The sequence below is a fragment of the Poecilia reticulata genome, linkage group LG17, assembly GCF_000633615.1.
Source record: "Poecilia reticulata strain Guanapo linkage group LG17, Guppy_female_1.0+MT, whole genome shotgun sequence".
In the NCBI taxonomy this organism is placed as follows: Eukaryota; Metazoa; Chordata; class Actinopteri; order Cyprinodontiformes; family Poeciliidae; genus Poecilia; species Poecilia reticulata.
The window spans coordinates 20994282-21021744 of NC_024347.1; the positions used below are offsets into that span (position 1 = coordinate 20994282).

At 37.7% G+C, this 27463-nt stretch overlaps 1 protein-coding gene across 3 annotated transcripts in view; it reads right to left on the minus strand.

Moving 5' to 3' along the window:
- The window catches only part of agap3 (ArfGAP with GTPase domain, ankyrin repeat and PH domain 3), a 150886-nt gene that overhangs the window by 13211 nt on the left and 110212 nt on the right, over positions 1–27463 (minus strand). For all 3 annotated transcript variants that reach the window (XM_008434265.2, XM_008434268.2, XM_008434264.2), the window contains exons 12-16: positions 26916–27065; positions 18228–18383; positions 3997–4151; positions 3462–3552; positions 2221–2443 (exon numbers count right to left, since the gene is read on the minus strand). In XM_008434265.2, the coding sequence (XP_008432487.1) occupies positions 2221–2443; positions 3462–3552; positions 3997–4151; positions 18228–18383; positions 26916–27065 (775 nt within the window). The remainder of the gene's footprint in view (positions 1–2220; positions 2444–3461; positions 3553–3996; positions 4152–18227; positions 18384–26915; positions 27066–27463) is intronic.

Below are 27463 nucleotides of genomic sequence, written 5' to 3' on the forward strand. Positions count from 1 at the left end.
CTCACCAACCAGTAGCAATGTAAGATATTTAAAATGATATTCTTGGTCTAAAGATTAGTTATCCAGCAAATGAGATTTATTGTTTGACAGCAAAAGCTAATGGAGATGTTGCTGCGGGACAGGATCGGATTTTTTTTAGACAGTGAAGAACCTTCCTGCCTGCGGTGACGTGGGACTGACAGTGGTAGGGAGAGGAATCAACATCAATAATCTTTCATCAAGTCCACAGTGCAGCACTTCAACACAGAAAGGACTCAATAAACAACTGTAGGCCATCGTTCAGGTCTGAACTGGCCAGAGAGTGGAGGATAAATCCGAGCGGTTTGCAAGCAGCGGATAAATAAAACATCACTTCGACTGAAGCGTTTTTGTATCTACAAATGGCAGAGATGTCACCATAAAAAGTCTCATGATTTAAGATAAAACACACTCCTTGATATTTCAGTCTTATGTGGAACATTTCAGCAACAACGCATAAGCCTGTAGCTCAAAAAATGTGCATCAAACTACATGCTCTCAACTTACGTAGATATAGATAGAAATATCTTTGTTTTGATACATTTAATAAATGCAGAAGAGAAATTAAGGCTGCTATAGAGAAATCATGTGATTACTGAAAATTGAGGTGAYAACCTCTAAACCAAATTTTTCATGYTCTTTTKATTTTATTTTCCATTATTAAAATGACCCACCATCTCCCGTAAGTTTTAGCATCTTAGTCAGTAAAAATGTACACATGAGATTATTAGACCATTCAACATGCCAAATATATTGTTGGCATTAAAACTCTGATTGCATAGAATTTGAAATATCTGATTTGACATTATGAAAAGTGATGTCACCACAYGCTAAGCAGATGATGAAATCATTACTTTCATAAACTTTGGTCACACAATTTTTTTTCTCTCATTTATGTCTCTCCCCCTCTCATTACTTTAGTGCTGCAACATTTTTGAAATCTTGTCAAATTAAAATATTTTCTAAAAATAGTAAAGGTGTAAATAAATGATGCTGATTATCTTGTGGTAGATCCTGATTTCTAGTCAACTGATGGGCACATCTCTAGTGTCAGCTAGAAACAAAAAGCAAGAATATAAAAAAGGAAACMAAAAAACWGCTTGATTGATGTCAGTGAGTATTCCCATTTGCATAAACCTTGTCAGTTAAATCCAAATATAATACTGATAATGGTGCTCATATTCAAACCTAACGGTATACAAACAAATTAAATTGTAAAAAMATAAAAAATAATTACCTCTTCCCGTAGCTGTACTTGCACAATTGCGAGCATTAGCATAAAAAAAAAMCCCCAAATTTWTTTTCTGCTTTTCTCTTAAAGTTACGAAGCTCAAATGCCATCAGCTAAAACCGGTAGCCAATCTTTGTTGCGACAGACAGAGTGATGACCCAGGTCTGTGTGATGGATATGTGACATTGTGGTTTGGGACCTGGGGGCCTGGCTGTTGGGGTGGGGTTTAGCCATCATGGTGTGCTTAATTACCTGCACCGCCACACAACAGACCATTAGTCAGACTGGGACGATGGGTCTCAACAGTCAACAAGAGATAACAATCCTCTTACCAGACTGTTATCTGGGTACCTTAGAGGAAGGGAAACTGCAGGCAGAAATATATTCAGAAGCAGAAAAACCTTTGGTTAAGATGGAAGAATAAAAGGAAATGTCTTTGCCAATTATGATGAGAAATCTCAATGCTCTTGTAAACAAACGTGTTGTTTGTTCATCGGTACCCATATTTTAAAAATCTTCCCATGATAAGAACTCTTATGTCAAGCCACAACCCTGACTTTCATCAGGCAACTGCAAAACAGTGTCAAACATACCACTGCATTTCATGGAGTTTTATTTTGAAGCTGCAAAAATGAACAGAGAAAGAAGACTGTAGCAGAGATATTAGATTTATAAAAAGAGAGCAGGAGGTACGGTGAAGGATAAAATCTCTGACATAACAGACATTGTGATCAGTGTGTATGAAAAGAACTGAAGCTCAAGACATAAAATAATGTGTTTTTGACTCAGTGGGCTGACATTTATGGCCCCCTGGTGATTCTTATGGAGCATTTGGTGGTGTGAACTGCCTCCGCTGAAATGTGGGTAGCTAATAAATGGCGGCTAATGGAGAGAAGACTCTCATGCATTCTCCTCCTATAATCTCTGCACGCTTCATTAAGCATCACCTTTATTTGCAGAATCGTGCTAACCTGGTGCTGTCGTTCCCTGGCTTTGTGTATCCCTCCAAACAGCCCTCCCATACGCTGTTGGCCATCGCGTTGCCGATTGCTGTCATCACCATGCTCAGCTCCACCGGCCAGTCGTCCAGGTCCAGAGAGCGCACGCGGGACAGGTGGGTGCCCAGGTTCCTGTGCATGCCCGAGCACTCAATGCACATCAAGGCGCCCAGGTTCAAACTGGCCCAATCCGGGTCTACAGGATAGAAAAATCAGGAATCATTAGAACAGGTCAGAAAGAGTTAGAGTTTTTACTTGAGAATATCTATAATTTATTTATTTATTTTTAGATTTGATCAAACATTAGGTCATCACAGTTGTGACCCTGTTTCTTAAGAATAAAAGGAAACCCCATCATTCTGCACAGACAGTTGTTGTAATACATACAACTTAATTAGATTTCACTGGAGCTCCTACAGAAGATAAAATAAGAAATGGTACCAATATCAAACTATGCTGTATAATTATCCTAAGGTTGTGTTAATGACTTTAGTTCATCGTATTAAGCCAAGAACGGGTTTGCAAAAGTAACCCATGTTAGACTGTTTTATATCCAACAATTTTTTTTCTCCATTGATCACTGCCTTCTTTCAGTTAAGCTGTGACATAAATAAATCTTGCAAAATGAAAAGGCACATTTGTTAATACGTAAGATAATGCCATTAATGGCACATTCCCTTTTAGGGGAAACTGTAAAGCATCTTCCTAGCAGCCAGCTTTGCACAGATAAAAGTCAGAACAGTAAAATAAAATATATTTTGTTTAAATGACACGTTTAAGCAAAAACAACAGAAGAGACACATCCTCTAAGTGAATCTTTAAAAGCTATATTGTTGACCAATATGACTGGAAATTGCTGAATTCGGCTTAAATTTAGCCAAGTGGTGTAAATATAAATTCTAATGATGGACTTAGCTTAATGTGTTAGATACCTTCTTTCCTTTAACAACCTCAGTTACAATATTTTTTGTATTTACTATTTACTTTACAATCAAAAATCTAAACTGAAACAAAAATGTTTTTTTAAATGGTTTTTACAGCACAACTTGATACAGATTTGTTATAGCTAAAGCACATATAGCTTCTAGGAAAAAAGTAAGCAAACTGTTCTTATTCTTTATTTTGACTAGTTATATTAGTCTCTAGAATGTCAATGTAATATTGAATCTTCTTTATAATATCCATATATTGTAGATATGCAGAGATATACTCACTGGGTGCATCACAGTCCACACAGAAGCTGTTCCCCCTCACGTTCCGTATGGACTGAATGGCCATTGCATCACTTTGGCTGCCTAACCGAGACTGTGAGAAATTAAGGAGAAAATAAGTCAACAGGAACTAATTGTTCCAGTGTGGGGGAACAGAAGGCAAACAATTACAGCTGGACTCAGGTTGTGGACAACTGACAAGGAGGTGATAGGAGCTTCAGTGGCTCAGGTGAAATGTGAAGCAGAGAGAATATGAATATGTTAATGAGGCTGTGTTTCCCCATGTAGCCCGACACTAGCYGTTTTCTCCCTCTGATGTCTGTCAGTTTTAATAAGAGACTTCCCACACTGCGGCACACCTGTCTGACTACCTCCCACGTGCCGTAGCTTCAAGCTGGTGAGGTGGGGAAGGGGCACCGTAAGGTCGGAGGATGAGGAAAAAGAGGAATGTAAATGAGGCAGAAGAATAGTAGGACGACAGCAGTTAGATCCTATGCGTGTCTTCTTATTGCTCCTTATGTTTCCTGACCTACTGTACCTTGTTCTTGATGCTCTCACAGGACTGTAGGCTGGCAAAGATCTGGCTCTCTATTGCTTGCACCCATAGCTCCCTCTCCTCATATGTAGATGCTTCGAAGTTCCACGTCTGGCCCGTCAACGACACAATGATGAACTCAAAGGAATCTTCTTGCTCTGAAAATAAAAAGTACAATAGCTTAACATAACAACGTAAAAATACTAAGGTAGTGTTGTTTGTGTTTCATCTGAACATATTTATGAAACAGTATATTTAGGTTCTGAAATAGACAATCACCACCTGGCACCCCACTGATTGTTCACATTGGAAGACGGAGAAATATGCATTTCATTCTATCATGAAACTGACACTCCAAATCACCTCCGAAGGTCAAGGGTGTAGAAACTATAATGAATGTTTAAGGCTAATACAGTTTTCCATTGTCTATACCYGCCTGACCTTTCAGGGTCACAAGAGGGGAGAAGTAACAGGTGTTGGTGTTTGTCTTCAGCAGTTATTGGATTATTAGTTGGATACTCCCCGGATGAGTTGTCAGTTCTTCACACGGTAACACAGAGAAACAATCATACCTAATGGCATTTTAGAGTTATCTCTTATCCAAACAGTTATGTTTTTGGACTGTTTAGACTGTGGGATGATGTCAGAGAAGCAAGGTAGGACCCACACATGTATGGGGAGAACATGCAAATTCCCAGTACCTTCTTGCTGCCAGGCAACTGTTCTACCAAGAAAATGCCAGAAAAATGCCTACCAAGCAGGGTTATTTATTGATGAAATACACTGAAACATGTTGCTGTTGATTTGTGTAGCTTGGTAACTGAGCACAAGAGTTCAAAAATCTCCCAAGTTTTCAGGCTTTTTGCTAAAATGCCCTCTAATGGTGACAGAGACAAATTCAAGATCTGAGCTCTGACATCTAAGACAAATCAGATGCAGCACTGATTCATCACCCAGTTTTAGTTCTTGTAAACACTTCAGTCACTGCATTTAAGGCTCTATTTTATCAGATGCTTTAGTTCTTCCTGTTTTATCCAGAAGAAAAAGGGCTGTTTATATGTTTTGAATATACATAAAAACACTGGTGCACAGTTGAACTTTAAACACATGAGAAATATGTGAGATTAAAATGTTCCACTACTAGAGACAAATCATTTGACCACTGTCAAACAGGTTGTGGTCAAGTACCGGGGAGTTTTGGCTTCCAACGTCAGAAAATGTCCTGGATTATGCTATAACATGATTTGATGGACTGCGAGAAAGTGTGCATGAATGGGTGAATGGGACAGGTTTGTAGAGAGTAAAAAACCTTGGTTCTCATTTATCAAACATGCACAAAATGGTACCACGTTATCTGGGGATTTACGTCTCCAAACCCAAAACAGTGTGGAATAGGGATATGTGGATCTGAACATAAGCAATTACGCCTGAGAAAGTGGGTGACATTTTTTTGCACAGTATTGCACTGGACATTGCAACTAAATTTGGTTCTCTGCTACCAGATTACTTGCTAGATGAACAAGATTGCTCATAGGCTCRGTTTGGTTCACTTAAACACAGTTCGCTTTTTCTGCAAAGATTTTTATGTCCAAACTGAGGTTCTAATTAACTATTAGCTATAGATGTCCCCAAATCTTTTGGCMTTTACTTTTTCTTTCCTCACTGTATTCTTGAATTCATTCTTTTAAACAGACTTCAACCCCTGGTTCCTTTCTGTGTGACTAAGAATTATGAAAATGTCACCTGATGTTTTCTGTGAGGAGTTCTGACACAACATATGTTCCAACACATGCTGTTCAGCAGCAATTCATTAACTCCGTACAGTACAATGTGACTTGTGTAACGTCTCTGGTCTCTGCACATGCTTGAGCTCATTGCCAAATGATTTGTAATTACCTAATTATGTCTATGCAAATAGTATTCTCATTTGCATAAACCACGTTTGGAGGACTGGAGGCAAACGCACACAAGAGGTACACGTTTTCYACYGCAGCTTTTATCCACTTTGTCAACATCGCGTTTCTGTTGATTTGCTTCCTGAATGCTTTGTTTTTAACGGTCAAACTGTCGATTGGACTAATTATTAAAATTACATAAAAACTTGCAGTACTGCATATCACTCTAAAATTTCTGACATTAAATTAGCAGTGCATGACTAATAAAACGTCTGCAATAACACGATGTTGTGGTGTTAGACAAATCATCCGACTGAAGATATTATATTTACAATCAATTTACACTCCTTGCTGTGTGACACAGTCCTTTGCTGCTTAATGACAGATGTGCGATGGATGCCACTAATGTTGCAATCTCTGTGCTGCAGCAGAGGGGCMATTTCTTCAGGACTAAAGCAATAATGCAATTAGCTTGACACCGACTTCAATTATCTGATTTAGTTTGTGGTATCGACTCCAGGTCACAGAGAATCAATAAAGACTTGAAGCCTCTTTATTTAGACTTACAGCACAAAAAGTATGTGTGAGCATCTGTGTGTGCGTGTGTGTGTGTGTGATATTTTAAAATACTGATCATAGCAGAAGGATTCCACAGAAAAAGGAGTTAACTTTAGGCATTTCAAAGGCAGAAAACATAGAGCAACACAAAGGCAAAAAATAAAAAAATAAAATAAGAAAGATTAATTGTGATACACATAATCGAATTTCATTTTTTCTTCTCTAATATACCTTCAGGTACAATAACTAATGCGTTTGATTAGAATTTGTGATTCCGAATGTTGTTGTACTTGTGCTCTCATTGCTGTGAAAACCTGAACAAAGCTAATTATTCTGTTGGCTGACCAGGCAATAAATTGGAGGCATTAACACACTTTCATTATGGAGATTAAAAAAGCRACGGATGGCTGGTTTCTTAAACTGATGCGTACACAAAGGATTGCAAATCTAGTGCTCTATGTATAATGATGTACATTAGAAAYGTGAAATATACAGGATCAGATGTGACTAAACATGGGCGGGTGCCTGATGTGAAGGTACATTTTGGCTTTAAAAACTTAATTTTCATATGGTCTTACTGTGTGAATTATTTAAAATCAAAAGTCAGTGAGAGCTCACCCCAGAGCTATCTACCAGAGCAGAGTAACCCTGTCCAACTGTTGCTGTGTACTGTCCATCAGCTGGCTGAAAGAAAGGAATTCCTCAAAATGTTTCTGCTTGTTAAAAATAAAGACAAATTGTTGGTGAATACTTCCAGTCATGAAGTATTCAACTTTATGACTGTAAATATGTATTTTAACAGATAATGGTTAAGATGAAAAAGGGAGCAACCCTCAATACTATTTTTAASATGCGCAGTTCAGAATCATAATCAGTCATCAAACACAAAGAATTAGCAAGATTGTAAAATTAGCAACCAGGGTCCAGCTAATCAACTAATTAAGTTCTGAAATCTCAAACTGAATGCTCTGGGAAATATGTACGACTAAATGTATACTGGTGGAAATGATATTTTTATTTAGAAAAAATAAAAGTAACAGGGCTTATCATACATAATGAACATACATATGTCAGAGGCAACAGGACAGGATCTGAATGTCAAAGCTCTGAATCCTCTCACTCTTCACTTGAGTGTCAGCGTTTCAAAATCAATGTAGTTGTGAATGATGAATATCAGCAGTGCTAATCTTAGTCATTTGTTTTCTATAAAATCAGTTATATCAAATTATGCATTTCTACATGCGTTATCCACTCTTATGCGTTTATTTYATTTCTTTTAAAGGCACAAAACAGAAAAATTGTGGTAAGTTTRTTGAAGATGATTAGAATCCCATATGGATCAAYGTGGATTGCTTTTATCAGCCTATTTAGCAATACATGTATTAAACACACAAACAAAACTACCCAATCCTAATCCGCAGTTAATGTARAATTTTAGTAAACGATCCTCTTCCCAACAAGCAGTCTTAGCACGAATAACCTGTCAAAGTTACTGTGCTAGGAAAATTGTCTGAAATAGGTGCTTCTGCCATCACTGTTGTTGCAATCACTGTTGTTGCAGTTAGCATGAGCACAGCCATTGAACAATCAACTTGTCACATTAACCTRAACATTAACCTGCTGACCACATCTACATCATCCAGTGATCAACAAGTTCTTGCCAATTAGCAATAAATTAGCGCTGTCCTGTCAGTGGGAGGATATGTAGGAACATGTTTTAAAGTCATTAGAAGTTCAGGGTGAAGAATGAAAAAAATATATAATTTTCCTCAATTAACCTGGCATTAAGATAAAAATTACAGCATAATGGCAACGTTGTTGCAAAGGGGAGAGGAGCAGGTTCTGATGCACATTTCTGTCCAACCATCACATGGATCATACATTTTTTTCACCATCTCCTCCAAGTATATTGTTCATCTTCTCCTTTATTRCTTGTTGGCGTAAAACAACAAGCAGATTATATTTTAAGACACAGAAGGACTTTGGCTACCATTATATATTTGCAGTTGGATAAAGCGTGTCAAATTAAGTAGTTAAAAACAATATTGTCACACAATATGTATTTCTACTGTATAATATTTATTTACCATTTTTATCTCTGACAAATTTCAAAGGAATAGGGATATTGCTACTGTATTTATCTTAATTGCTTCTTTGGTATGCTTGTTGAAGATAATTACAATCTTGACTAATATATATATATATATATATATACTGCTCAAAATACACTGCTCAAAAAAATAAAGGGAACACTTAAACAACACAATATAACTTCAAGTAAATCAAACTTCTGTGAAATCAAACTGTCCACTTAGAAAGCAACACTGATTCAAACTGTCCACTTAGAAAGCAACACTGATTGACCTGACGAGGGTCCCCGTTGTCAATCAGTGTTGCTTCCTAAGTGGACAGTTTGATTTCACAGAAGTTTGATTTACTTGGAGCTATATTGTGTTGTTTAAGTGTTCCCTTTATTTTTTTGAGCAGTGTACATTAAATATAAACAATATATTGTGTTTGCTTTACACAACATTTTACTTCTGCTTTTATTGTCAGCAATGTCAAGATCAACCAATGAAATAATAATAATAAGTGAGCATTGAGGTGACAGGATTTTTACATTTATACTTTAGGCTTTGTCTTACTAGCTATTTATGATGATGTAGATATGAYGGTTAACTTCATCAAGTAATGTCAACTTTTTAAAAACTTATGTAAAAAATTYCTTTATTCTTAATTTAATTTTAATGAAATGAAAGAAATTTGACGACTGTTAATCTGCCTCTTGTCGCTTCGCATAGTGGATGAACTGACTTACAAAGTCTGCTACACATTTTACTTGGTTACAGAAGAAACATTTTCAACTATTTAAAATTTGCAAAAACATGGACAGTCATTAAGTAAAACAAAAATAAGCACCTATTGCCCTCATTAAGACAGTATTGACTGAAGATTTGGCTATCTGTGCAGATAGGTCAAGAAACCACATGTTCAAGCATCAAAATCAGATCATTAATAAATAAATGTAAAATATATCATCAGATATAATGAAAAAAAGGGGCAATAAAAAGAATCAAATATATATATTTTTTTGTTGAATAAAAGCTGTGTCAAATTTGCGCCTACATACAGGAAACTTGTATCTCTCCAATCACTTAATGGCTGTCGGTAAATTTGATGTGCTTGTTTGACCCACAAAACTGACCGGAACATGAAAGAGCAGCAGCTGACCTGAGGATGTTGATTCCTCCTTTTTACGTTGCAAGTGCAGCAGATGCACCGCAGAGGGCTTGTGGACCAGATTAGCACCTCAGGGCTGTGGTGCTGAGCCCAGCTGTGTTGTCTATAAGGCAAACTCCATCAGGCATCTACTCTGTCTAAGCCTCTCAAAGCCCTCTGGAGATGTGTGACAAACCCTCAGAAAGGACTCGGCTGACAGCTCGTCACCTTGAGGACTYGGTGTTTGATTAATTTGTGCGAATGTTCAGTCGGAAACGGCAACAAGGTGCGGAGAAACACAAGGTGAGTTATATTTTTGTTGTTTTTTTTGTTTCGGTGCATTGTGTTGCACCGTATGCATGCGTCAGGCAGTCACTTAAAGAAGTGCTCGCCGTTCCCCGTGAATTAACGAGCAGTTGGGAAGAACAGGCCAAGGCGGTGCCATCTGTAAATGTCACAGGCACTGCTTGCTCATTTTACACATCATTAAAGCCAATATTCCTAACCTGTATCAGAGCAATCAGGAGCAGGCCATTACTGCGACAGGGGCCCCGAGGGAACCACGACCAAACTCAGAGAGAAAAGAGCAGCGAAAAAAGAAAGATACTGAGCACACGCTTTCTATCTGTCTGACACACATGTGCACACACCTCTGCACACTTTCACATGCATGCTCAAACAAGCAAAGAACTAACTTCCAACAATGAACAAACACATGAAATCAGCACCAGTATTGCTGCGCTAATAGCTACTGCATTAGCAACTGCGACAAATGAAAACGGGGCCAATTATACAAGTATCTGTGGGCAGTGTGCATAGACCCCAAATGAGAATCTTGTTATTCCTTTCTCTTCATACTGTGGTGCTCAGAAAGCTAAGCCATTACAAGAGTGGAAGCTCCAGGGACAGCTTTGGGAAATGAGAGTGAGTCTGGGAGTGACAAAACAAAGTATTGAGATAAACACCCACCATTAGCACAGGCAGTTAAACCTCCATTTCCTAATCCTCAGCTGGACTCCAGAGGATATTAACCCTCAGTTTACTAAGGTGCAGGACAATAGGATKCTCAATGTAAACTAAACACCTCAACTAATAGCCACGTGTTCTTTTTCTACTGACTTAAAACCCACACTACTTATGAAATTCACTGAAAGAAAGTAAAAAAAAATGGTACACATTTTGATCTGTGAACAAACTCTGTCCATTAGGAGTTTCCCAAATGAATTTTCAATCTCGGTGCAGAACAAACCCAGTGTTTTTCCAATTAGTGATAATACCATATAGTAAGGCCTAACCTGCTGGGCTGAGAACAACATGTATTGGCAATGAATTGATGAAGAAAACTCCAAAACAGCTATACTGCATCAGTAAGGTGTTTGAAATTAAGTTACTAAAAGSACAGATGTGACATCTTGAGACATCTCTATGGTTCATTCAGATCATAAGAGAGAGAAAGACTTTCAGCAGAAACCAGGAAGGCTGAACACAAAACAGCAAAGGATTTTCTCTTTTGTCYATTTGAGATTTCAATCTTTGCTATGGAACATATGAACYGGCAATTGTTGGCAGCCTTTTGGAAATATCAGCGTTCAGGTTAGGATCTGCATTCTCTAGAATGCACAGATAGAGCCAGCTGTGTTTGGAGTAATAGCTACAATAACCGTGCTAATTACCAAGATGAGACACTAAAGAAGAGTTTAGATTTATAGCCCAAGCCCTTATTTGCATAGTGGTCGGGTCGGATCGGGCTCAGGCTTCTGTGGCTCGTTTAATAAGCCCACAACACTTAAATGACATAAAACACTAAACGGGAATGCACACAGTGAAGTTGTGTTAATCTACTTGTAATCTAAATAGAAGAAACGACAGATTACCCTGATGAGGAAAGAAATGTCCAGAAGTTAAGTAGACTTAAAAAAACTGCAGCACACTGCACAACTAATGCGTACATGAACCCGCCCCGTTATGTTCGTTTGATCCCAGAAGATTTGCACTTGACTCACCCTGTGATTACAAAAAGCAACAAAATGGAGCTGGAAGACCTWAAACAAAATCTTAAAGAAGTTCAACGTAGTACTTAAATGGTGTTCTAAAACTAAGGTCAATAAAGACTTAATAAAAAAAAATCTAAAAAATCAAAGGTAATCAGTCAGGTTGGATTGGGCTTAGACGCAAAGTCTGYGCCAAGTTGGATTTTTTTTTATGTCTGATCTAAACTCTATCCTATAGCCAATTTAAAATGTCAATTCCTTTTAGCATTTTTATCTTTTTTTTTTTGGAGTGTTAGTAAAGCCCTGTTTCACAGAGACTCATTGTTCACATAGTTGCATGACATAACATCTACTGATGGCTCCTGGCTGGAAGGGTAAAAAAAGAAAAGAAAAACACTGTTGTTCTGATAAAAGCTTAACAAAAACTGAGGATAGTAAATCTGTCAAACAATTCTTATTGGTACATTGCTATGCTAAATACTACAAAAGGATCAAAAGTCTGCACTGTGAGCAGGCCAAAAAAACCCAGCCATTATGTTGATACTAAAATAGGCCTGTATTTAATAAGAGTGCAGTGCAACTCTAGGGTTAAATTCTGAAAAAGCACCTTGGAATGTATAAACATACATTAATAAAGCCTTGGGGGGCACAACCATTCATTCTCTATAATTAGTCACAGGAAACAGCAACAAAGCTCATTATTCCATTGTTCTTTGACTGCAGTGCATACAACTTGTCTTGACCTTGATGGATAATGTGCAGAAGGCTTACTCTGAATGCAAGATCAAATTACGATAAACCGAGAGAGGTCAAAAGATGTCAAAAAATCTGAGCAGCTCAGTCACAAACAAGATAAGGCTTGTAGGTTATAATCAAATTTAATAGAAGAAATTTGCTCATCACTACCTGTTGCTGACCTTTGGCTTTATGTACAGAATGCATTTAGACTTTTGAACATGAAGGACTTTTTTCACGCAGTAGGTTTTACAGCAAAATTATGTCTGCTTCTATTTACAACTGCTTAAAAATCCTCAGCTTTAAGTAATACTTTTAGCGAAATATGTTTTTTATTTGGTTAGGGCCAGCAGATGAAATTGACAACATTTTGGAAATTGCTTAATGTCTCTTATTCCCAAATTCTTCCTCAATTTCTTATAATTTTTGGAAATATGAGTAACATTTGTTACCAACTAAATTATTTTGACAAAAAAAAGTTTCACTATAGTTCAGGCTTGAATATTTTTATTTTTCTGTTATTGTATTTCTTAGTTATTGTTTATGATTTGTAAGTCACTACACACTGTTAACAGCTAAAAATCGATCATTGTTTAAAACTGGGATTCTTTGTGCATCTTCAAAGAAAATTAAATTTCAAAAATACCAAACAGACTTCAATCTCAGAAATCCCTATCCACACTTGAAGTAGACTGAAATTCAACAGGAACTGCATGTTCTTCTGTCACATAACAATGAAAGCTTAAAATTTATAATGCCGCCATCAGCAATATTTTGCAAGCACAATGATTTTTAATAATTGTGACAAAAAGTAAACAGTACTATAGATGCGTTTACATCATTAAAAAAGGCTAAGGTCTTAGAATGGAGTTAATAAGTCGATTGGATTCATCTAACTCCATTGGATAAAAATACCTTTATATTCTAAGTAGGTTTGCTTATTAAATGATAAACTAATCTTGAAACTGATGTACACACATGCCAATGAGAAAGGGTGAAGATGTTCACCTTACTGCAAAGTCAGTGACTCAATGCTTTTAAGATATAAAAAAGGTAAATCATTTTCAATATTTCATTTAATATTTTTTTTTATATATTTTGATATAACTATGATGATTGAGCTGAATTGACTATATTTGTGTGCATAAATTGGACATATTTTAGCAAAGTGACTTAAAACAATGTTGGTGGTGAATCTGCACCTTATAAATAAACTGAACTTAATGGAACCAATTTGTATTTAAAAAATGGAAATATTTCATAACTATTAAACCTAATTGTTGCCTAAACTAAGCAATTTGTTCAAGGCGGTTCAAAATGGGGATCCACCATTATGAGAATTTGGGCTAACATCAATATCTGAAATTAATATAGTTGTTATTGCTGATTACTGATATTTACCAATATTTGTATTTCTCTAGCCTTTCGACACCATGAAAAATGACCACATTGCCTCGTTGCTTCAGGCAAACACCCCAAACTCATCATCACATGACTAAACAAATACCACATGACTAACCTCCTTCCATCCCTCTTCAGAAATGCAAATGGCAACAAGATGGAACTAAATGTCGGTTGTTAATATCTGTCCAGTTATATTTATCAGACTGATATAAACTGTTAAAAAATGACCAACATCCACTACTATGAGATGAAAATACTGAGCTCTGATGCAGTCGTTGTCCCCAAATAGTTTTTAGACATAGCGTTAAGATTGTTTATACGGTTTGTACTTTAAGTACTCATAATACTTTGGGGTATCCCAGCTAAAATGTCGACTTGAATCTGATAGAAAATAGGTGAACTGAGGTAAAGATTAAGGTGATGCCAAAGAGGCCTTAAAATATCAACAATGTGCAACTCATTGCAGAGGATGAAAGGTGAAAATTGCCAGTCGAAACATAARAAGGCTTTTACTACCGTAGTGCCACAGAACAACAGAAATAATTTTCTTTTTAAATCATACTGCAATTGAGTCTGCATATTTTTCAATCACTAATACCTATATGAACGTCACAGCAATTCTTTTAGAAATTTCTACTCTAATAGGCTTTTAAATTTTAAGGATATGTACAACTTCCTGTTGCTGTAGTTCTACATTTATGTACCTGCGCCTTTTATTTGACATCTCTAGAAATCCCTATATTCCTTGTAGAAACTGCATTAGGGTTACAAAAAGTATAACTTCAAATGAAAATCAATAAACCTGAAAATAATTTTGAACTCTAATTTAAAAATACAACATTATAATTTGAAAAAACTAAAATACACATGTTTAACTGTGTTTTTTGCTGTAGTAAAATCTTTTTGCTATAGTAAAATAGCAGATTTTACTATAGCATTAAACCCATTGCCGAGTTGTATTTTTAAGCAATGCCAAAAAATCAAACTAACGTGAGTTAAATGTGATCTCTCAGGACCTGAACACCTTTGGACATAAAGGTATTCTTTTTGTCTCCCTAATTTCTGTGACCTTAGCAAGAATAAATAACATCCTTCATAAAAACTTGAAACATCAGGAGCCTTTCATCACAATTTGCTTCCATTAATTCAATTCCAAATTCGACTCACACTAAACCCAAGAAAACAATGAGCATTTGATGGTTTTTTTGGATTCTTTTTTCAAAAAAAGAGAAATACATTAATGATGCTCTCTGACAGTCTGCATTAATCAGAAGGGCTCCCCCTGAACACAAGTCTTTATCGGCCATCGATTTTCCAGTGGGTTTATGGCGAGCGACACACGGAGAGAGCTCGTCGCCAGGCGGCTGCTGGGAAACACATTACGGGGCTGTCAGTTGTCTCGCCATGCATCCTGCATCATTCTTTAAGCACATGAGAAGTTCATTACAACACACAGCTCTGACAGTGCATAGGATATTAGGGGCTGTGTCCCTTGCACACAATCTTAAAGGAACTTCAGTACACTGTCCAGAGGAGACTTTATGTTTATATGGCTTGACTTGCATACATCAAATCATGACTTTCAAGAATTTGTTTTTCATTCTGTAATTGACATAATAAACAACAGGTTGCAGGGACATAATAAGAACAACATTTTTGTGGTATTAAAGACCTCAATGTCAAGGACAAGTCTATCTCACAAAGCTCTGTGTAGCTGCTGCCAGCATCAGACTTCATCTGATAAAGTAACTAAATTTTTCTAGTATAAAAGTGAGGGCTTTAAGCTTAATGCTCTGCACCWTTGTTTGGGACTCTTATTTTGAAGTAAGACAGGAAGCAGTCCTGGAATTTCTGCCTTAGTATGTTTTGAGTTTGCTGATGTCACTCGATGAGGACTGAAAGAGTCTCCACCATTTAACGGTACCACCAATGGCTAACTGCTTGCAGCTAACATTGCTAAACTAAAGGGATCTAGAGTTCACCTCATCAGCTCAAGTTCAGAAATGAAACAGATTGGTCAAACCTCAACTATATATTTTTGTGCTGCATAGAAATTATGCAGCGCAAAGTTGTAGAACTTTTGCAAAAGCTGAATCTTATTTGTGAAAGACTGAGAAACACCACTTTATAAAGAAATGTCAAAAATTGATAATAGATGAAAAAAAAGTCATTTTAAAAATAATAAATATAGCAGGAGGTTATTTCATTTTTTGATTAAGTCTATCAAAACTAAAATAAAAATACAGTTTTAACAATTACATTATTGATAATTACATTATCAAAACAGTCATAATATATTATTTTAGCTTTGCAATTATTCTTGCTTTTCTATGTTGAATAAAAGCTGTTAAATCATGTATTGTTTTAAAACATGTGCCACTACTGTTATACTGTTATGTTTTTCTAAAAAAAGAAAAAAAAAAAAAGAAAAGAAGAAACAAAACCAAAAAACTGTAAGAATCTCAAACCAGACCATTCCTATTTCTGATTATAACTAAATAATAGCCCTTTTGCCATCCTGGAGTCGACTCCTTCTAAGTACCGGCAGTGGTGGTACATTCAAAAATGATGCAGCGACAGTTTCTCCAGGCTCCAAAGAACATCCCACACGTCCCATGCTGACCAAAATGATATCTCACCTTAAAACGCTCGTGCTGTTTTGATTTATGATGCTTCACAACTACTAAAATTCAATTTCAGACCGCAGTGCATGCCTCTGATTGCCCTGTAAATGAGATAAACTGATAGCAATTTATTCAAGGATCCCACCTCTCCTCTTTATTTTTTTATTTCTTGCCTTCTCTCTCTCTGTCTCTCTCTCTCTCCTATTCTTCTAACAGGACATGCAGCTCATACCCTTAGAATTGGGTGAATCCAATATTTAAGCAATATGTCTGTATTGTGGAGCGTTCAGCTGAACAGACATGCTGATGCTAATAGAAAACCTTGCAGAGAAGAATGAGATAGATAGAAAACAATGTGCATGTTTGATGATGTGAGAAACATTTTGAATCTGCCTCCTCCGGTCTGATTGCTCTTAAACTTCTTCCTCAAGAAGTCCAGGAGTAAACAGACAAATGGATGAGGTTTGAAGATGTTTGACAAAGCCAGCTGTCACTCGGCTAAGAACTTCCATGTGCCAGGAGATGCACATTAAGAGCTAAGTAATGTCAAATAAAGCTCAAGTAAGGATGCTGTGAGATGCAGGCTGATTATGTACATACATAGAGCTGCAGCTCCTGACATACTGTCAAAACATAAATCATGATGCCAGATCCAGAATATTAAAGTATTTGGCCCAGTATGACTACTGAAACAGAGGTTGATATCGCCACATAAGACTCTATAGTACCACTTATGTCACACCACTTATCACTGTGATGCTGATGATGTTCCCTCTGTCCAACAATGTGGTCAACAGACCCATTCAGACTTTAAAGAGGAGCTGTCAGAGACTGGGATAAAAAAGTATAATGATTATAAATGCTAAGCCCCATTTAGGAGGCGTCAATGCCATTGTTGTTGTTATCCAGCATATCAATCTTGTTGATTGATCATCCCGTTTGGGTGACATCAGTTTTATGGCCTCTGAAATGCGTCTCAGTGTTTTCACAATGCCATCCAATTAGGGCTCTCCATTCATCATTGGGCTGAGGAATCATTATTAATTGGGTGGAGAGCTGACTGCCACTCCCCTGCTGAGGACGGCCACATTCACTATTCATGCAACGGTAAAATAAATTGGGGCTGAACAGGGGGTCGCATAGAGACACAAAACTACACACCTTTATATTCATCATATACACATAAACTCTGAATAGAGATTACTATCAGGTGTTTTTTTTTCTCTTTTGTTTCCATCATGATAGTTTGTGTTCTTGTAATATAGAAATGCAGTAATGATAACGTCTCTAAAACGTTCCATCCAGTGGTGTGTTGTTCTTCAATAACAGATATACATGAACAATATCAACAGAGCTGGGTAATGAAGTATGCGTTTCTAATGTTTATATTTCAGAAAATACAAAACACACTAACAAAAATCGCTTCAAATTCTGCTTAGCTGTGGGTTTGTGACATCACAATCGGAGCATGAACGAACCAATCAGCTGTTGCCAACACACACAACATGTTTGATGTATTTCTGCAGATTTGTAAGTATTTGTTTCTTGTTCCAGTCCCCCCAAAACACATTTGAAGGAGGAGGCTGGTTAAAAACACACCAACCTATAAAGAGTGAAAAAAAAAAGCTAATAAATGAAAGTCAAAACAATTTTTAATTTTTAAAATATATCCAATGAAGCAGCTATTTAAATCTATGCTAATAGTTTGTGTTGGTGGATTTGCCTGTTAAAACCGTCTTTGTTTTCTGTTGCTCTAAGAAAATGACCCACAGTTCAGAAAAATAGTAAAGTTATGTCCTTTGTCATACCATCGTTGCCCGCTGATAGGCCATCCGGCTTTGTGATGCCTGTGCTCTTTTTCCGCCTGTGTTTCTTGCGGTTGGCGTGCGGCGAGGGAGGAGGCTCAAGTTTAGGACTGGTGGCACTGCCCATGCTGGAAGGAGCAGGATCAGTCATCCCATTGGCTGAATGAACACAAAGCAAAACTTGATAAGAAAAAAATAATGCATGCTTTTTTATTTATTGTTCAGAAATACTTAAGGCTATGGAATGTTTTTTTAAAAAACAAAAAAAACATGAAAGTATGAAATAACAATAAGAATATAATGTCAAAAAAGAAAAAAAAAGTTTATAGCCTAAACTTAGACTTTGTACACTCCATTATGCTCAACATTAAATATGTTATCTTTCATTAAAATTGTTTTTAAATATAGTTAGAATGTTCAGTTTGATTAGCCATGAATTTAAAATAATGACATTTTACTTTTGATTTATTTTGTGTTGAGGGCAACACACACCCCTGTTGAAAATGTGAAGTAAAAATGTAAATTCAGGCAAAGTATTAAAGAAATGTAAACTATTGCTTCATTTAATAACAATGTTAATGTTAATAATAAAACGGTAAAAATGCATCAGTTCAGCTTTAAAATTAAATAAGAATTCAGTGACACGTCTTATGATTGATTTGTAGCAWCATCTCTGCTCTGAGAGGACTGTTTGTTGAGGCATAAATGGACATGAGGGATCTTAAAATGTCACGATGAGTACCAAATGTACACAATCATTTTTTTTTTTTTACATTTTAAGCCTTAAAAATATTACATGTAATCTGATTTTTCATCTTAAGTTTGCATGCCTTTTGCTTCTTCCACTTATCCTTTTTTTATTATTTATTTATTTATTTTATTTATTTCTTTATTTTTTCATGTTGTAATTTTGACAAAGGAATTAGGGTGTGGGTTGTGTTGTGTTGTGGCAAAGCTTTAAAACTCACGATGCAGGGCGACAAATACCTCTGTCAGAAGGTGTTTAACACCCAACATTGAAAAGTTCCCACAAACCAGTGGGAAAAAAACAAAAACAAACAAAAAAAAAAACTTGGGAAATTGGCTTATTAATAGGAATCCAAATTCCTATTACCAGCTTCCTTTAGGAGAGTACATGTTTAATAAGCTTTAAAAARWTTTTAAATAGTTGATTTAAATCTTTTATCTGCATAATAACATTACATAATGTTATGATGCTTAATGTACAAGTTTCTTTGTAAAAGGTGCTTCAGTTAGGTAATATATATGGAAAAGCAACCGACTGTGAGAGGTAAAATAGACTAAGGAAATTTGGCATGGTAAATGTACTTTGTTGCTTAATTACTAGGTAAGTTTAGGAAAAAAATKAGTAAAGTTATGATGATAACTTTAGTTGATTGTAATTTACGTAGGCTGTAATTTTAAATGAAAATGTCCTTAAATACATTTAACAGTTAATGTTTTGCAGATATGGACCTTGTGTTAACATGAGAACATGGCATTGGCTCAATGAGGAAAGTAAATACGGCCCTACAGAGACCATTGTAGAAATGCACCAATATGAATTTTGAAACTGAAATTAATTCCTGACATTTATAAGGCTTTTATGATACTGGTTTTGGACAAATTTTGGACAAATTTGATATCCCCYAAGAACTATAATATTTAGCCTGTTAAGACTTTCTATCTTGAATTGTTTAAATTAGGAGCTCATGCCAAGATTGAGAGACACTTGTGTCTCTAAATTATCATTCATCCACCCATAAATAACAGATCCAGGTGAAAAACCCAAATATTTCTCTCCAAAGTGAGGTGTACAGGGCATTCAGATTAGCTCCCAGAGCCGTCTAAATTGACTCCTTTTGATGTGGAGAAGAAGCTGCTCCATGTTGAGCTTTCCCCTTGATGACAGAGCTCTCCACCCTCGTTTTAAATACCATCTTGCATCTCTGCCCATTCTCTGAAACATCATTAATATTGGAAACGGCCAACTTTGAGTCTTTTTCAATCAGTAACAGCATTCACACTTAAGAGTATAGTTGTCAGCAGGACTTAATAGGATTAAATGGTCAGAAAACTGTCAGATTTCTTTCTTCGTGTATGTGGATCCTAGTAACACTGAAGATTACAAAAACGAAAACTTCCTGAACTTTAAATTAAAATGTGTAACATACAAATAATGTCAATACACTGGGAAGCAGCTCAGAGAGAAACTTCAGTTTTAGATGCTTTGAAGGACATGTATGGGTCTGTGAACGAATGGTTACTTGAATTAGCCTTTGGCAAAGCTCACTATATGACTGTCTGAGAGTGACAGGGGGCTAAGAACCAGCTTTGTTTCTTGTAAGTGATTTTATAAATGTGATATTAACCTGTGCTACCGTCGGGCAAAGGGACAGGAGGGATGGGAAGATAGCAGGGGTTTGTCAGCTTGCCATCTTTCTGATTTCCTGACATTTGACATCACTTTCCCTTCTTTCCCCCTCCGGATGCCATTAAGAATTTGAGAGAGCGGGGGCCAGAGGCCTGGGGGAAGTGAGAAGGGAGGGCCGGTAGATGGGCCCCATATTGCTCTCTTCTTACCACCCTGTGTGGTGCTGGCAGCATCCTCCATTGTCTCCCATCAAAAGCTCATTGTAGTGTAGCAAACTCCATTCATTTCCTTGCGCACCGTCCCAGCCTCCAGGGGTGGAGTGCAGGAGGACAAGGGACTCAGGGATTATTGCTGTTTTTGTTGCCAGTTGCACATGCTGTAATGTGCGCCACTGTGCCATTAGCCAGTGTACAACATTAGGCCTAATTCGGTCATTACCTTTAGGGAGACGGGGCTGTCTTGGAGGAGTAAGTTGAGCACAGCAGGGGGCTGAAGATGCTTACAGGGCGGGGGAGCTCAAGAAGGCTGGGGGTGGGGGGACACACTGTTTGAGACTCAAATATAGAGGATAATACCTGAGACACACATCATTATGTTTGTCCTCAACTTAGAAATTAAGCTTGATGAGCTGACATAAAGAAAAAAATAAATAAATTTGAAGTATTTATTTCTACTTTTTTGAAGTCATATTTTACCATAAATAATATTGATTTTTGGTAAGCAACCACACTGATTATGTGCTATTACACACACGCAAAAAAAAAAAAAGAAAAAAAAAAAGAAAAGAAAAAAAAGAAAAATGCTGCTTTCGCTGGAGCACATATATTAAGCTCTCTGGTGCTTTGAATGGCAGCGCGCAGCCACACATGTAGCAGCCCTTCGTCGAGGCGTCTGTTTCAATTTTCCTGCTCCCTTACAACAGCCCCCCTGAGACAAGTCATTAGCTGGCTCAGACAGCTGGGGGCACAGGGGTCCTCCGTGTGCACCCTCCCTCCCTTCCTCGCTCTCTTGCCTCCTCCCTTTCCATACCGACTTTTGTCCCGCCAGCACAGCTCCGTATGGCGGGTGGAAGACATGAGCTCCAACCTGCCTCTGAAGTGACACCCAGCATTTGTTTAATGTCGCTTGAGGTTAAAGGGGAGGGCTGCCCCTCGGGGGGCCCCAACCGTGTCATAAACACCTCTAATTATCAATTTCTGGGCCCTAATGTTGTGGAAAATGACCCGGGTTCTTTTCATTCTGCACCTGAAACACGCTCCAGAATCTGTAACACAAAGGTAGAGCTGCARAGGAAACGGAGCAGCGACAGGGAAGCATCTGAAACCCAATGGATGCATATGAACCATTTCCTGTAAGTGGTTTTAAGCTCTAAACTACGCCTAGCTGTTAAATAAAATTTGTTAAGATGAGGATTATGAAGTTGAAAGTAATCTGATTGAGAAAGCCCAGAAATCACAGTGGCATTATTAGCCGGCTGTTAGTGTGTATGAGGGCCATCAGGACCAAGCTGGGTAATGAGTTGCACTGGGGATCAGGAGACTCTTTACCACTCAGCCACGATCACCTGGGCAGCAGAATAGGTACGAGGCTAACCTGTGATTACAGTGTATTACACTCCCACCACGTAGATGACAGCTTAAACGTGCTTCAGGATGAAGGCTGAGGGTGAGACAAAGAGAGCGCTGCAAGCAGATTCCTGTCTTTATCAGAGCCACACTGAGAGAGAGATCGAGAGAGCTAGAGAGAGAGAGAGAAAGAGAGAGCAACGGTTGTGGGGAGGAGCTGGGGTGGTGGGGGCGAAGGAAGGAGGGAGTTATTTCATTTTTATTCAAGAGGCTCAAGGTAAGGAGCGCCATGATTCCCCCAGGCCCCTTGACACGGCAGCACTGCCTGTCCTCAATCAAAGCCAACGGCTGCAATTAATGGCAAAAATTAGAAACAATCACCGCCTCCCCCTTATTATCCTCAATTAGAGCGTACTAATCAAGGCCTGATCGCGCTCTGCTGCTCTCTCCAAACTAAATGTCAAACTTCATTACAACCTGGCTTAGAAATCAAACGCCCCACACGCTATCACCCTCGCATCRGGAGGCCGACGTATAAAATAAAGTGCAGAGGAAAGAGGCGATCCGTGTGATAAGGAGCTGAATTGGAAAGTTGCTACTCTGTTTATCAACTGCAAAGGAAATTCAGAAGAGCAGATGGTTCGGACACTGACCAAGTCCAAGAAAATACATTTCTTGGTGTGCTAAGTGATGAGAAGWTGGAAATATCATATGAGACACTGTCTGTAGAAGACAGAAATAATAGAGTRTTAGGTATAGCAAAACATTCTGTAGCACAATTCACTCCATGTTCTTTACTGCTCAGCTGCTTTGTGCCGTCATGCACCATATGTGCATGACGGCAAATATTTGGAGCAATACTTACAAATGCTGATTATCATCATTATCTATTCTGCAGAAGAAAGCATCAAGGATAATCTACTTTATAGAGAGAACATACACRTCTAAAAAAAAAAAGAATATTAAAATAAAATATTCAAGTTCTCTCATACTGCACAGWTCACATCAAAGCAATTTCCAGACAACACCCACAACTTAAAAGGTGTGGGYGTGCAAATTTAAGGACACAAGTAAGGCTACAACATCCTGCAGTCCCATGCACCATTAAAGACCACTCAGCCTATGAGACATCAACTTTGAGGCTATTCTTTAGGTTTAAAAAAAAATCTTGTGCAATCACTCTCTCTAATTTCCGCGGTTTTTCAGATTTTGAGATGAACTTAACTTTACTCMCTCCTTGACCCTGACTTCAGTAACCRCCCATCAGCAATCCTATGACAATGCCTCAGATGACTGAACTGCGAGAGTTTAATCCAGGTTCGAAAGATTGAGGCACACGACGGAGAGCAGCATCTAAACAAGCTCTCAGCACATTAAGAATGAGCATCCTTATGAGTAGAAGCAATAAAAAAAATTGGGCCGGGATTTAATCAAAAAAGCAGTGCTCAATATTCAAGAGATGCTCCTACCCCTGCCTCTGCCTTTGCATCAGTACGTTTACAAATGAGAGCCCTCTTTAAGTAATATGGAAATGGTTACCTGGCTAAAATGCATTCATTCTCCTGTGAATCATCAATCTGGTGTTTTTGCATCACATTTTAGGTTATAACCTGCAACCTTCGCCAAGGATAATGGAGTGATTGGGCTTGGTTCAAGTCAATTCTAATGGCAAAACACGAGTACCCTCTCACAGTGGAACACCCTCTATTGATTATGGAAGACACCTTAGGATGAAAGATAAGCGAGCTGCATTTCAATCAAGTTTATGTTTTCTGATAGACCAGTCACATTTTACACCACAGGTGCTGCAAGCTGCCTTAATTCAGACTGTGGAGATGAAAGGAGGGATATAAGTTCTTAAGCCCCAAAGACTTTCCTCTTAGTGTAAAAGTCTTGAACTGTCTGCCCTGACTTTGCACTGATTACAGCAGCACTTTTTCTCCTATACACCACATTCTGTCATTTGGCACATTTCTGCTGTTGTTTTCAGCTCATTTGCCACATTCAAGATCATTTGTGGTTACCTTAAAAGTAGCATGAAAATAATTGAAGAAAAGTAGAATAACGGAGCAAATTGTGAATCTGATTTAGTTGAAGTCTGGCTGCTGGTTAATGAGCTATGTTAATAGTTAGGGGCTTTTCAGTTTAACAAATATGAAAAAGGAAAAATTCCACTCTTCCTAATTTCCAGGGCGCAATGTTTAGGAAGTCCTACTTGTGCTGTGCAGCTTGGCTTCTTTATTCGCAAACATTAAACTATAAAACTGTTTTTATTTCTGTCACAGACACAAGCACGCTTTGTGGAAAAAAAAAAAAAAGGAAAAAAAAAGCGCACGTACAAACAGCCAACACACACTCGTGTTCATTTATTTGAGGACCCCACGAATCTAAGTAATTCTGCTTTGGGCATGGTGCTGATGGGAGACGCGGGGGAGGGGAGGAAGGGGGGGTGTGATGGAAGTGCCTGCGTCCAGGCAGAATTGATCGTTCGGCAGCTCCAAATGATAGTCAGGCTTGTCTGCGGAACCACGAGGGCCGTGCAGTTGGACTCCAGCAGCGCTCGTAAAGTGCGCTCTTTAAACTGCCGGGGCCCCTGGGAGCCCATGGGGAGGAGGGGAGCCGCCGCCGCGCTAATGAGAACTACCAGAGTGCAAACATGCATGGAAATGACTGTTATTCTGTTGATGTGCATTTAAGTGCTTTTTTACTGCCAACCACAAAGAGAGGGAAATAACTGGTGATGAATGGTACTCCCGAAAAGCATTCATTTTCCTCTTCGGAAGAAAGGAGACGAAAACAGACGAGGTTGGAGGGGGTGTGGGGAGGAGACAGAGAGTAAGATGGAAGGTAAAGACAGGATGGTTTCGGTTGGTGGGGGGGAGGGGGTGTCAGATTTGGTGAATATATTATCTTACTATACGCAAGTACACTGACAAGGCGGCAGTAAGCGGGGATGCATCGATGGCAGAAAGTTAACCTTCACTGTTCCCCTCCTCCAAACAAGCTGCTTCTGTCAAAGAGCAGCAGCCAAAAAGGTCACAGCGATCACAGCCCTGATCACACAATCATGAAAATTAGGCTTGTTTCATCTACATAAAAAAAAAGAAAAGAAAAAAAAAAGGTTGAAAAAAGCTCAATTACACTGCTGCACTCTAGATCCTTTCTGTTTGTTTTCATCTTGCCATGTGTAACAGAAATTGCACGGGACTTGAATCTGCGACTTAAATCCAAGTCGCTCTTAAATTGCAAAAGCAAAGACTTCAGACTTGAATTAGACCTATGCTCTAAAGACTCAACTCGGGCTCGAGGTCCGACATTCAAGCGCTATGAGAAAATTATCAAAATTGTCCCCACTGATTTACTGCAGTGTATACAATAAGGTTGTCACAAAACTAAAATTTCAAACTTGATGCCGGTAAAAAGACAAACACTTCCTACTTGATGCTATTGATACTGCGAGAAAGACAACACAGGTTTCATTTTAATAAAGGTCAAAACATCATTATCACAAACAGTATGACAACATTTGTAAGGTCCTAATTTGTAAAAGATATCAATAAATAACAGGCAGGTACACTGGAATATGTTTCATATAATTGTATAAATCAACTTCCTCCTCCTCTGTCTGCTCTTTGTTCCCGCTCTACATCCATAAAAATTCCATTTCAACTTTTTTGGGATTTGCTTCCGATAGTAAAACAAAAAAGAGAAAAAAGGGGAAAACACCTTGTTGCCATGGTTTCACATCATAGCAACTGTCCAAAAATAAAGAAGAGCAAAAATTTGTCTGGCTCCACAGCATCCAAAAATCTGAGGGAATAATTGTTCAAAAAAAGGAATGCTTCAACCAAAAAGATAAAAGTCTACAAAAAGACCAAATTGGAACTAACCAAGCTGGAATACTAATATTAATTTGAATTTGATTGAGCTACTCCAACATACCACAAACATTACTGATGCAATTATAGAATCATTCTGCAATGCAAACACTTGTGGAGATTAAAAAGGCAGTTTTTTAAATTGATTTTGATGCAAATGTGCATCTTAAAATGTGTTTGTTTTACTTTAGTTCAACATCAAAATTTAGGTTTCTACAACCCCAGAAAAAACATTGGTTAATGTTTATTAATGGCAGCTTCCAAGTTTGTGAGTTTTTATTGAATGCCATCATCGAGAAAGCATTTAGAACAAGGCACCGCAGCTCCGACAGAGAACAACACATGTTCTTGTTAAAATGTGTGCTTGATTTGTTTGGGATGTTCGTGGACCTCGAAATGTTATCTTTTTAGGACAGCTGTGTGAACATAATAAGGACCACACACATAACTCAAACAGATCAGTGTTCCATGAATGTGGGTGGTATCAAAACTAGATAAACTGAATTTGTTTTCAAGATCTCAACTTCTGGTTCACTAAAATAAAAGATTATTTCTACAACTTTTTTTCTCCTAACATGAATGTACGCTTCCATTTATAATATTTAAAAAAGGAAATCAAAATTTTTCTTTTTTTAGAAGTTGAATTAAAAAGCTTAAAGATGTGCAGTGTCGATGTTTTAAATAAGGCCTAAGGAAAAAGCTTTTAATCAATATTCTTCAGTCATTTTGAGGTTTAGGCAGACTAGATGTCATGCATCTAATGTGAAAATACTATTCATTAAAGACTTGACCTAAGTCTTGGAATAACTTACTAGTGAACATCTATACTTTGCGGGACATTTATCAAATTTTTAAGGTAGTATGGGGTGCTTACGGGGTCCGCTGTTTGTACTGGTGTTGATGGCTTCATTCCATTGGTCAGCACTGGACACGGAGAAGGAGCGTTGGTGCATGCCGTCTTTACTGCCGCCAAACGCTGACCCACCCGCTTGTAGAGAAATGCTGCTGTTGGAGTGAGTTGCACCTGTAGAGAAAGTGACAAAAGCACGAAAATGAGTCAGATTTTGTTCATACTGGTCCAACTTTGTTTTGGTAGTACAGCAAAACTTAGCCAAGGATGTTTCACAGTGTCACCTCACATGAACAAAGAATGGAACAAATTTTCTTCTTAACACTTTCCCTACTCATAACTAATTTAAATCTGATATGTATTTATTATCTATGTTCTTCTAATTTATTTCAGTTTTGTACAGAAAAAAATATGTGGGAGAACATCATTGTTGCGGTGCAAAGAAACTGAGAAAGACAATTACTGTCTTTATTAATTGTCATCAAAAACCAGTCAAAAAATTGGCTGGGTGTGTTTCTGATATTTTGATACCCTTGACATTTTATGGTAGATGAGTGTTTAAATGTATATAT